The 12,877-nt window shown below is 35.0% G+C and overlaps 1 protein-coding gene across 6 annotated transcripts in view; it reads right to left on the bottom strand.

Moving 5' to 3' along the window:
• The window catches only part of LOC139960992 (uncharacterized), a 52,368-nt gene that overhangs the window by 37,009 nt on the left and 2,482 nt on the right, over positions 1-12,877 (bottom strand). For all 6 annotated transcript variants that reach the window (XM_071959746.1, XM_071959751.1, XM_071959749.1 and 3 more), the window contains exons 2-24: positions 12,728-12,791; positions 11,484-11,789; positions 10,044-10,670; positions 9,227-9,565; positions 8,845-8,976; positions 7,816-7,889; positions 7,458-7,547; positions 6,787-6,843; positions 6,347-6,436; positions 5,712-5,768; positions 5,475-5,531; positions 5,274-5,300; positions 5,025-5,072; positions 4,685-4,738; positions 3,960-4,019; positions 3,629-3,679; positions 3,208-3,261; positions 2,725-2,775; positions 1,482-1,529; positions 1,260-1,310; positions 868-921; positions 654-716; positions 191-238 (exon numbers count right to left, since the gene is read on the bottom strand). In XM_071959746.1, coding sequence (XP_071815847.1) covers positions 191-238; positions 654-716; positions 868-921; positions 1,260-1,310; positions 1,482-1,529; positions 2,725-2,775; positions 3,208-3,261; positions 3,629-3,679; positions 3,960-4,019; positions 4,685-4,738; positions 5,025-5,072; positions 5,274-5,300; positions 5,475-5,531; positions 5,712-5,768; positions 6,347-6,436; positions 6,787-6,843; positions 7,458-7,547; positions 7,816-7,889; positions 8,845-8,976; positions 9,227-9,565; positions 10,044-10,670; positions 11,484-11,789; positions 12,728-12,791 — 2,502 coding nt within the window. The remainder of the gene's footprint in view (positions 1-190; positions 239-653; positions 717-867; positions 922-1,259; positions 1,311-1,481; positions 1,530-2,724; positions 2,776-3,207; positions 3,262-3,628; positions 3,680-3,959; positions 4,020-4,684; positions 4,739-5,024; positions 5,073-5,273; positions 5,301-5,474; positions 5,532-5,711; positions 5,769-6,346; positions 6,437-6,786; positions 6,844-7,457; positions 7,548-7,815; positions 7,890-8,844; positions 8,977-9,226; positions 9,566-10,043; positions 10,671-11,483; positions 11,790-12,727; positions 12,792-12,877) is intronic.

The raw sequence follows: 12,877 nt of genomic DNA on the forward strand, positions 1-12,877 counted from the left end.
ATTCGTTACGAGTAAATACATTATCAGTATCCTATCGTCTCATTTGTGGATGGGCCCATGTCAGTAACTCGTTATCTTCATACGTACCGTCAAAGTGATGAATAAATGTCAATAATATTATTGCGTATAAAAGCTGAAAAGACGCAGAAGTGAGTGCACAGGTATGTGGAGAAAGAAAAGGGGTTCTTACCTCGCCGAACCGCTCCTGTATAGCTTGTACAATTTTTATGTACTTAATCTGTAAGGTAAAATAATTGAAACTTAAGCACTACTGACAGTGATCCCAACCACATACTTGAAAATATGTAAATATACAAGTTCATATTAAACCAAAACAATTTCTGTCTGTCTAATTAATTGTATTGCCATTTTGCGAACTATATGGTAGTAGTTAAATCTTTTGTACTCTAATATATTGTTTAGTTATTATACTAAATTGAATTGTATTACACCAACGAAATATTTTCATATTGCCAGTTTCATACTAAACCTTGTTGTTCAAGAAATTGAGCAAACATTGAAAATGAGTCATACATACTTCTTCAATTTATGAACCCATTTTTAATTATAAGCCTTATAAATTTGAATGGGAACGTCTATAATACATTGATATCATGTTTATAGTTCCTTCATTGATGATAAAATTGTCTTACCTTGGAGGCGGCATTTGTTGCAGCGATGTAGCTAACATTACGATGTTGCTCAGTCACATCCAACTAATTGAAATGACGAAAAGGCAATTCATTTAACCGTGATCTCTACTTCCTTCACAAGTTGGTTATGTTACATTTAAGAAGCCACATTTGTTTAATTATTCAAGATCTTCAATTTATTGAATGTAATTGTTTGAAATGTGTAAAGACTTACTGGTTTTAAAATGGCATACTGAACCAATGCATCGACTGCTTCCGAAGAGAGCTCCTGGAAAGTGATACGGTTACAATGATAACTGTTCAGTATAACAACGCATTTAATGCTAAAAGTTCCGTTAATTAAGTACCATAAACCGTTAGATAGTCGACTTGTGTGTAAATTATCAGAACAATTTGCATACCGGTCTATAACTACGATTACCATTACGATAATATGGCTTTGTATACTAGGTAATGCAGGTCCTGCAAATGCATGTGAAATAAAATTATAACGTTTGAACATTGTCGTAAATGCAACTGCTGCATATCGTTTCTAGCATAAATATTTTTCAACGCTAAATTTGTAAAATGAAAAGTATAAAAACTCAGCAATTCCTAACAGCTTACCTTTTGGGATTTATTGACGTCCATGCTTTTGAGTAATTCGTCTATTTTATGCTGCAATAATTTTTTTTTTAAAAAGCAGGAAAGTTATTAAGTAGTACGGTTTGAAAACATGCATAAGACTCATGACATGAGCTCATATCTCAAGTGGACTTAAATTTAAATAACACGTTACGAATACAAATATGATGATAGAATATAGAGAGAATTACGAGGATTACTCACTGATTCTCTTAGAGGTGACGTGATAGTTGCAAATTCTCTTGCAGTTATCTGTAGGAAAAATCATCAATTGATTTGGAATTAAATCTCTTTGAGACGTATAACACTCTTTTTAAGGGGAAAAAGTCCGACACTGATGGCACTGTATGTGGATGTTATCAATGCATAGTTGCTCTTTACGATTAAACGTTGTTGCATCGTCAACACACAACTTGCCCGTATGGATACAATTGACAAATTTGTTTTAGTGTAATATTCCAAAGTAGGGTTGGCAACTGAGGCAAACAACAGTTGAAGTTGAAATGCAGACTGAGTGCAGTTGAAGGGCAGGGACCCACTTCTAGGGAGTACACATCACGGGAAGTTTAGGGGCTAGGGAATACGAACTACACCTGCCCCCATTTCACTCTCCATCCGTGAAATTATTTTACATGCAGTTCAACTTGTTGATATAAATGTAATGTCATTTGTCCTATAGCTGCAAAACTTTTCATAGTTCTTATTCGCCTTTGTAACGAAAGCCTGGCAGAAGTGGAAATACCACTGCATACTGTTGAGGGGTCTCAGGTGCTTTAGATGGGATCCAGTGGAATCTCAAGCGTTTTCAGATATTCATTTTTTCCCTTGAAGTATATGTAAGGCAAAACATACATACATTTAAGGGAAATTCAATTTCTATGGAAATTTTCATTGAAAGAACTTACGGAGTAAAGAAGATAAGGCCAGGAAGTTGTTAGGCTTTTCATTTCTTTTTCATTTGATACGGCTTAAAATCACAAAAGCACAATTGATGATAATAACGTTGAAGGTATTACAAGCCCGTAAGTTGCGGCTCTCTCAGACAGTTCTCTTTTAGCTATGTTAACTTAGGTTTAGAAATAAACCATGGTGCTTTCATATTCATTGGTATGTATTTCAAACCTACTTGGGATAATGGGGGTGACGCCTACGGAAGGGTAACATTTTAGACTACTTTTAACCAAATTATGGAAATTTAGAAGTTCAGTTTTGTTTTACCGCTACCGACTCTGGGTGGTAAGCCCAATTGGTGGGGTGGAGGAAGCCAACCCATGCCCTTTCTCCTTGATGCCGCCTCTTATAATAAAGACCTTGCAGTGTGCTCTTTATATTTTAGGATAAGGGTTTTGTAAATTTTGCTTTAGGTGATAATAATGTTGTCTTAAGACGTAAGAACATACAAATGTCGTAAAATAATCATATTTCCAATGATCTAGTTATTACCAACCTTTTTCTGCAAATACTGCTGCGTAGCAATCTCAAGACACTTCTCTGAAACCTGAATGATAGAAATAAGATAGACCCATAAAGTTTCTTGGGTAAGCTAATGAGTACTTTGGTGTCTTTAGTACACGATTGAATACATTTTCGAACTAAATGAATACTATCTGTTGGAATGCTTCTCATTATGTTAGTGATTTGTTACCCTCGTGTAGACCATATATAACATTCTGAGTGCCATAACTAGTGAAAATACAAAAGCAGATTAACGTAGAAGTGGCAATTTGTACCGTCTCACAATTCAGTTTCGATTAAAAGTGTAAACAATAGCAGAGCAACATTATACCGCAAACCAACATAAAAGGAGGGCTAGGCATATATGTGTGCGAAATTAGAAATTAGAAAGCAAAAAAATTAGCACATTATGCTCTTTTTCAATATTTTACAGTAGCTCCAAACTCTAGCTGTTTCAAAGACAGTATGGCCAAACCTGTTTCTTTTCCGCAATGATCCGGAGTATTTCAACAGTTTCCGTGGACGATTTCTGTTAAAAACGAATGGCAAAAAAATCGTTAATGCCCTTTATGGGAACCGAACAAACGTCGGACAAACAGGTGGCGGGAACTGCTACGTCCTTCGATGTGGAATAGAAGCTTATAGAATTTATTAAAATTCGTTGTTTACAATGATGTCGCATTTCGTTGTACATTAAATATACGTGGGCAAAGCAAATTGAAATTATAGGGATTTTCCATTACAAATTAAAATATTCTTGTCATTGAAGTGAAATGCTGTGTATAGATTTGATAAAAGGAGGTAACGTGTATTTAATGTTATCACAATCTTGGAATTTACACAAAACTATGTTACCACAAGTATATGTATATGGTTCACTAAACTTTGATACGAACCACGTTTTCTTCTTTTTCAAGCTCAAGACATTCTAGTATCCAAATAAGCTCCTACAGCAACATAAGAAGAAAACAAGGACAAAGAGAAAAGATATAATAAATGTAAATTTTTATAAATTGGTATCACAATAGAGAGTTTACACATTGCTAGAAGAACAAGCGTGTTGGTAAGAGTATCTATATTTACATACAGGTATCGATTGAAATGCACACATACATATCTTAATCACTTCCACCAAAAAGAAACGAAAATGTATAACATAAACTTCTACATATTGTATATTATTATGAATTATATAAATATATAAGGTTTTATTGACTGTTTACTGACCTCGTCCTGAAGCTGTGTATCTTTAACAAACACACCCAAGAGGCGAACAGTATTCTCCTTCTGTTGGTTATTAAAAAATAAACGTATCGTTATATCATTATGATTCATTCTTTTTATTTATTTAATGATATAAGGTTAAAAGCTTAGTCCACTTAGAGTTTATACTATCCATGGTAACCAACTTGTTGTCTTATTGCCAACTAATATTCGATAACATGAAATCTTTCATTAGTACAACGTTTCTATGAGACCAATCCCGAGGTTTCTGTGTAGAGGTCATTATAAGTTCATTTACTTGTCCGTTTTTTTTTAAATCGGGAATGAGTTCTTCGTTTTAAGTAAAAGATGGAGAAATAACGTTTTTATATTTATCATCGGTTCATAACAAACAATGATTTTTTGAGACGTCCATAAATCATGTGTCGAACGTATGGTTTTTGTTGGCTCCGGGAGATTGATAGTTCAACTTTGTCCTACTGATGACACTGTTCTAGTCAAGTACGAAATAACTAACCGTTCTATAGTTGGTGATATATCAGCACTTTTCTATCATTCTAACAATACACTATACCCCATCGCGGTAATATCAGATTTGAAGGTTTTGTTATTGATTAAGTAGAAATGACGAATTTTGACAATGGGATGTGCTACGTCACACATTGTTGGCAGAAGCTGCATATGTTTCATTGAAATGTTCTAGTTCATAAACAAACCAATACGCATACCCCGTGCTTCGCAATAAACTTGTCTAGTTCGTCTTTGAACCGTTCTTTTTGGACCTGTTAGATAAATAACAAATATGTTACCGCCTTTTAAGAAAGAAACATTCAGTGTTATTGATGGTGCAGGACCAACTTGATTATATGGCTATTCACACAAAACGTACATGATTTTTAGATCTCAAATCAACGAGCTTTTGAAAAAGAATATTGAAATATTTGATGTATAAGCCTTTTGCCGAGAATTATTAGTGGCGGGTGTCCGTGACAATACACATGACCTACAGTTGAATATTAACTTGCAAACAAGAGAGCGCTTTTTATTAAAAGAAAACAAAAACCTCACCTGTGATTCCATTTCAAAAATAGCACGAAACTTCTTATTAAATTCTTCCTGGAGGTTAAATGAATGTTAGATTTTACTGTGTGGTCCTATTACTGTCAAATATACTGCATAAAACACTTCAGCAAATAGTTATTATAAATTGTATGCCTATTTAAGTGTATTGTTAACTGAAGGCAAAGTACAACTTAAATACTTATATATTATATAATATATATTATATATTATTAAATACTTTATATGTTTTCTTACCTGCAACTTTTTCTGTGCCTTATCACTCTGATGGAAAAAAAGTTGTGAAATAAACTTGTGTAATTTGTGACTCGTGAACAAGACGTGCGTTAGAAAGCTACTCACAAACATAACGTATTTGGAAAGATATATAAAATAATTATAACGCTCTTTTTTTAATGTCGATTGTTCTCACTGCGATCATTACGTTAGAAAGTTTACCTTTGGTTTCGTGCTTTTGTTCTTTTCTTTCTTCTTCTTATCTGGCGTTTTCACTTTCTGAAAGTTAGGAAAGTATTTTTTTGGTAAGATGTCAATGTGGTCTTTCCTCAAACTGAGTAATGAAAGAACCTTACTTTTACTTTATTACTATGATATTAAACATAAATTACTGAAATGTTAATGGATGATATAGTTTGCAATATGCAGTGCTTCATTACGTCATCAATCCAATAGTACCTTTTGTTTTGTGTCTTTCTTCTTGTCTTTACTTTCCGTGTCTGTCGTATCCGTTTTCTGAAAGTGATCAAGCACGACTCACTAAGTATTTAATTGTAACACAGCAAGTGAAATGATATTTGCAGCTAATCATTTAAAATTTCAATCTCAATAATCCCAACTGCTTTCAATTTCATTCAGTTGAAGGTCCTTCCTTCTTTTCTATGTGTTTTGGCATAAGTTCATACAAATGTGAGAGGGTATAATCCATAGATGGAACTGTATGCACAAAGGAAGATTAAAATCCCCATCATCCCTCTATACAATCATGTGTTAGAGATATTAGTACTCAAACGATTTGGCATATACAACTGCACATGACGCAATAGCTGTGTTGAAATGATTCATCATTACAAGATAGATGTTACATTGGGAGACCTATATAGCCTAAACATGTCAATTTAAGCAAGCACGGATAATATCATTCGCCGTTATGATCTTGTTGTTCACATTTAAATACTTGGCATTAGTCAGCAACAGCATATATATGTACCTAGGATTAATATAAGTATATGAAATGCTCTGCTATGGATCCAAAACTCACGCACACTCTTATATCATAAGAAATAAATACAAAGAACCGAGAGCTGATTTACGTTTTTAGATAACAACGCCTCATTCTCCGCAAGTTTGTCCCGCTCCGTAAAACTAGCTTTTTCGACATCCACAGTGGTTTCGTCAGCATTCTAAAAGAAAGGTTACATGTTTAGCTCTCATACACCGTACGGGGAAGGGGTGAGGGGAAGGGGGAAGAGGTCTTGTGGAGAATAAAATTGTCAAATTTGTTGCCAAACTTTTTTTTCCTTAAAACATGGCAAAAAAGAAACCCGTGCTTTAAACGAAATTCATAGCCGCCCCCCCCCCCTCAAAATGAAAAGCATTCGTTTGCAAGATATCAACATGTTCTTTCCTCAAAATTAGCAATACAAGTATGACATCTACTATACTGCTTTAAAAAATATCAATTACTGAAATGTCAATTATTGATACCATTCTACAACATGCAGTGCTTCATTACGTAATCAATCCAATGTACCTTTTGTTTGGTGTCCTTGTTCTTATCTTTACTTTCCGTGGCTGCCATGTCCGTTTCCTGAAAATGACCGGGAATGACTCACTAAATATTTAATTGTAACACAGTAAGTGAAATGATATTTGCACATAATACTTTTAAATTTCATTCTCGATAATTCCAACTGCCTTCAATTCCATGCAGCTGGAGGTCCTTCCTTCTTTCCTATGTTTTATTTCCATTGGTTAACAAAGAAGTGAGAGGGTAGGATTAACCCATGATGGTATTAAATGCACAAGGGGAGATTAAAATCCCCACCATCCCTCTATACAATCATGTGTTAGGGAGATAAGTACTCAACGATTTGGCATATACAACTGCAGGTAACGCAACAGCTGTGTTGAAGCGATTCATTATTACACAAAATAGATGGAAATATAACATTGGATACATATAGAGCTTAGACATGTCATTTTAAGCATGCACGGATAATATCATTTACAATAACGAGCTTGTTATTCACCAATGAATACTCGACAAAGGTCATAAACAGCATATATATATATATATATATATATATATATATATATATATATATATGTATTTAGCATCAATGTAAAAATATAACAAGATCTTGTGTTCAAAACTCCTATACACGCCTATATCATTAAGAATATATAAACAACAAAAGAAACCTGATTTTCTATTGTAGATATCAACGGCTGCTCCTCTTTCTTTTCATTAGTACTTGCTCCTCCGACCTCCAGATCGGTTTCGTCAGCATTCTGAAAGTAAGGTAACACGACTAGCTTTATACATCATACGGGGAAGAGTTGAGGGGGGGTGGGGAGGGGTCTTGTTGAGAATAAAATGGTCACAGTTGCTGCCAAATTTTGTTTGCCTTAAATATGACAAAAAAGGGTAACCCATGAATTTAAAGAAAAATCAGACCTGCGCCTTAAAGAAAAGCGTTAGTCTTTCCGTGTTCTGTGATAATAATTCCCCTGCAAACTATGCACTTATATGTGTTTAAAATATTGCAGCTGCTTGTACCATTTGTGCTTGTCCGAAAGGTAGCAAACGGTTTTCTGTTTCTTCTGACTGTTTTGCCTCGCGCTTAAAGATTCCTGAAAAAAAGTAATTAATATGCATATGGTCAGCTGTAATAAAGCTTCCTTGCGTGCGGATATTATTCAAAATATAGGTAACACAATACAACGATATTTTATTTTGAAGATTAGGGCATTATATTAATCTTATTTCAAGGAAATGCACTTGTCCAGTTTTAGTTTCACCCTCTTTACTTTAACATGGCTCCGAAGAAATGTGCAGTATATAGGACATATGAACACTTATAATATATATTTTTTCGAAAACAGAATTTTGTAAAATTGTTGATACCAAATGGTCGAATTTGGTATAGTTGTCATTTTTAGCATCTTTTCAGGAACAAATAGTCAACATTTTGATATAAAACCAAAATTCAGGTAGAATATTATAGATAAAAAAAATGTCGAAAGCAGATGTCCTCTATTGGTAAAGAATACAAAAGGTCGGAATTTTGTGAAAAAAAATATTCTGTAATAATTCGGGATAAATTGAGACTGAGTGATTTCACTCTAATCTGTAGATGTTTCATTTTTTTCAATAACATGCAGTTAAGTCAGTTTATTTGGCAGAATCATACGTGCTGCTCTATGTTGGTACCACTGCAGGGCAAGCTGCTCAGTAAGAAGGGGAGACAAGTGCTTGAAACATTCTTCGAATGCACTTTGAAAACCTGGTTGCAATGCAAATCCAAGGAAGGAAATAAAATGTCCAGAAACGTGCATTGTGGATGCTACATTTGCTTAAAATGAGGGGAGTCACGTTAGCATGAAAGCTTTAACCGTCACATTTGTCAATGGGATATGATATTTTTTTATTTGTTTTGAATTCTCTCCTCGCTGGCATGTTGATATCCAACATGCCAAGACTGCGATATTATTTTGTTAACTGAACTGACATTGTGAATAAAGAAAAATCTATTTTGAACGTTACGAATGAAAAGTCGTCTTGCTGAGTTGACAAACACATATTTACCTTTCTTACGAGTCCAAAACACAAGGAATACAACAATCGCAGCTATTATTGCGAATACAATCAATAGACCCGCAATAAGAACTCCTTTCCCTTTCTTTTCTGTCACCGGATCATCCATGCACTTAACTTTGCCTGCAATAAAGGTCGGAAAATATAGCACACCATTAGAACATAAATAAATTCTATGAATTAATCATTTTTGTTTTGTAGACACATTCTGTAATAACGTGAGGGAATGTGATAATGAAGTAAAACGAATAGTTCTTTTTCATTAGTTATTAAAATGAACTATTATGACATGTTCTGCTTTACAATGCGAATGGCCGTAAAGTTCTATAATGTTATATATACCGACAATATTCATTTTCTTAGACTTGATTACCCGTGGTTATAGTTATTTTTGATGGTTTAATCTTCCTAGCAAACTTGTCCGGTCTCGCACTACACGTCAGTGAGGCGGTTCCATCGCATCCAATAATTGCATAGTCCACCGTCAAATATGATTTACTAGTCCCGGATTCAGGATCAGTTGTTGTCTCTCGTCGATGATTGGTGAGCTTGACTTCTGGTTTTGAAAAATTATCATTTGTCATTGTAAGCTCAACTGGAGGCCTTAACCCCGAGACCGAGCAAGTTAAACTCCCTGTTTTAGTTCCATTACGTGTGCATGATTCAGTTGATTCACACCCTTCGATGTTCACTGCTGCATTAGCGGGTGAAACTGTGGAAAGATGGAGCACCCATATAGTTAAAACCGCTTTTTAATTTAGAAAAGTTTTTGTTCGTTCTGATTTCAGCATAGAAGTGATGTATAACGATATAAATAATAACAATAATAAAGTATTCCACATACGCTATTAGCGTAATTACTATAACGTTGATTAATGTGCTTGTCAATGATCGATTCATGATAGTTATACAAATATTTTTTCTTGCTTTTTCTTTTATAAATTAAGAAGCGTGAAGTGTAACAATGTTAAAATGCTTCTCATAAATTATCACCACCGACAACTTTCCATTTAACTTCACTTATGATTATCTAAGGCTGTTAGTTTATAAGAGGAATTGTTTTAGTTCATTGCTTTTGCAACGTATTTTCTATCTGTATACCGATTACTTTCTATAGGCGTGATAGCTTTCTGTTCGATTCTGTTATGATCAAAAATAAAACAAAAAGTGTAACCGTGTCTCATACGTACTCAGAACTGTAACCTTTGTTTCATATTTTGTTGCTTTCGTACCGTCACTCGAAATGCATTTATAGATACCGTCTTGTTTATATGATATATCCTCAAAAGTAACCAAGCTGTTCTCTTCTACATGGCACGTATCATCCAAACAGTGGCCATTCAATGTTGTAACATTAGTTTCCATCAATACATGCTTGTTATGACCAGGAAGTGTAATGTAAAGTTGGGCGAGAGGCAAAGAATCTGGTGGGCACTTTATTTGTAGTTGACTTCCTTGTTGAATATTTTTCTCATTTAGGGTTGACTCCGAAGGAGGATGCTCTCCAGTAACCAGCAATGAAGCACCCGTTACGTTCTTGACTGCATAACCATTCGGTATACATGTGACGTTTTGTAACGTGAACGATTTTGTATCATATGGAACAGTTGAAATTGAAGTGTTTTCAAATTTATTGAGGTTGGAAAGTTCTTGAGGTTGATAGCTGTCACCGATTGCTTGCCAAGTAAGGTCCACTGAAGGTCGTGCGCCTCTTGCAATACATACAAGAGTATTTGAACGTTCTTCAATTCCAGCCTCCTTGCAAAGATCATACGGTTCCGATTGGCAGTCCTGTACACTGACAGATTCTAATGGTACTACAATAAAAGAAAGAGACAAACACAAAAACATATGACGTCTTAAACATATATATTTTAGTCATGACATATTTTTAATTAAATAATAACAGTTTGGTTGAAGTAAAGACTAATGAGACAATGTAAACATTGATAAAATTTATAGCAAACCTTGCACGGGATTAAATATATTGAAATAGCCTATATTACAATCTCAACGATAGTCGTGAGATCCGTGCTCGTGTAGCCATGACAAAGGCGACTCTCAACAATTTTGCATATTTGAAGTCGAATCGTATCTCTATGGATGTTAAACTCCACCTGACCAGAGCTCTGGTTGCATCTCTTCTTACTTACAATTGTAGCACCTGGACCATATAAGCGGCTGACATGAATCGCCTTGACGCTTTAGGTAGAGAAATTTGGCGACGTTTGCTTGGTCTCACATGGAAAGACCATGTGTCGAATGATGAACTAAACACGAAGGTCGCGGGGCGATGGCTGTTCTCTTCTAAAACTGTTCTTCAACATAACGCAAAATGATTCGGACATGCAGTACGTTGTGGAGGCCTTACATGTGCTGTAATCTGTGGGCTACCCTGTGGTTACAAACGTAAGCCAGGCCGACCGCATTTACGATGGATTGACAATTTAACCAAATGGTCCGGCCGTTCTGCAGCCCAGCTACTCGGAGATGGCAGGCACCGGATCAACATTATAAAAGGTTACAAACCAAAGATTGTTTATAAACTTCGGGGAGGTCAACGGGCCAGTTTGACTTATGACCAGTGACTGATTGATTGAGCCTATGTTCTAAAATCTACAACAACTTACCGATTATAATTATTTTTACGGTTGCCTGCGACGATGTAGCATCCGAGTGAAGAACAGTAACACTGTAAATACCATCGTGCTTTGGTTTGGCATGTCTGATTATCATGGAACCGTCTCGTTTCATATCAAACTCGCCAGAGTCTTTACCCGGACCTTTGATTTCAGTTCCATCATAACGTAAAAGGGGCGTTCCGCCACTTTCGTACCATCTAACTGAGATGAAATCAGAATCGAAGTCACAAGAAACTTCACCTTGCTCATTTACATTCAGTAAGTAACTTTCAGGACAGACAAGTCTGGAGTCAGCTGATGAAAAACAGAAAACTTGTGATGTTATAAAAGAATAGTTCAGTTCATATGCAAGAATTTCATGACGTTAACATTGTCCATACATAGCTGAAAAGCGAAAATATAAACCCCATCCAAAACACCCACACACACGCTGCTGAGATATGAAACATGATCCTCAATGCCTTGTAATAGTGCTTTTAGACTACATCGTCCTCTGCAAGGATCAATGTGCGACAGTGTCCTGAGATCAGTTGAACAGTCATATTGAGTTCACTACCCACTGATCCAGACTTTGAAAAGTGTATTTACTAGAACCAAATATTCTTTTAAGTACAATAAATCTTTTCCATGATCAGTTATTTCATGACATAGATAATTAATATTTAGATAGACAGTGACTTTTATCGTCATGAGCTTTATATTGATACCATAACAAGGATCGCGTGTGATTTTGAAAATTTAAGGGCCACTGGATACATTCCAACCGATTCCCAATATCGCAAAATAGTTGTTTTTGTTGGGTTACACTAACAGTAACTATTGGGTTCGAAGTCAGCAATTCATTACAAGCAAAAGCTAAAAACGTTTAGCATTTATCATTATAAGAAACTAAAAAAGCTGTTAATGCCAAAATGGGGTATATTTTTGGACATCTTTTTCATTTTCGCTTCACGAAAACTTAATGGTATTGCTTGATGGACGTTTTTCAGCAAATGGTAGTTAGAAAGCAAGTGATTACTGCATGGGATCAATCTTTAATATTTCTGTGCCCGAAAATATTCCACAATAGCAGTTAGTATATAGACAAAGTGACAAAAATAATAGGTAGAATAGTACCCACAATTTTGAAATATTAACCCTGACAGCTAACTAGACAACGAATAGAGGACTTGGTAGTACATTCATACCTGAAAACAAATTGTGATCAACAACTTTTTTTTCATAACGCTTACCATTTATTCCATTAATTATAAATAATGTTATCAGATGTAAGGGTATCTTCGGTTTCCATTTCATCTGTAAAAAGAAAACACAGAAGACAATATTATGTAAAAAAATATAAAGAGTTAGTTAATCAACCATAACTCCCGCTTTTTCATAGC

The sequence above is a fragment of the Apostichopus japonicus genome, chromosome 20, assembly GCF_037975245.1.
Source record: "Apostichopus japonicus isolate 1M-3 chromosome 20, ASM3797524v1, whole genome shotgun sequence".
NCBI lineage: Eukaryota > Metazoa > Echinodermata > Holothuroidea > Aspidochirotida > Stichopodidae > Apostichopus > Apostichopus japonicus.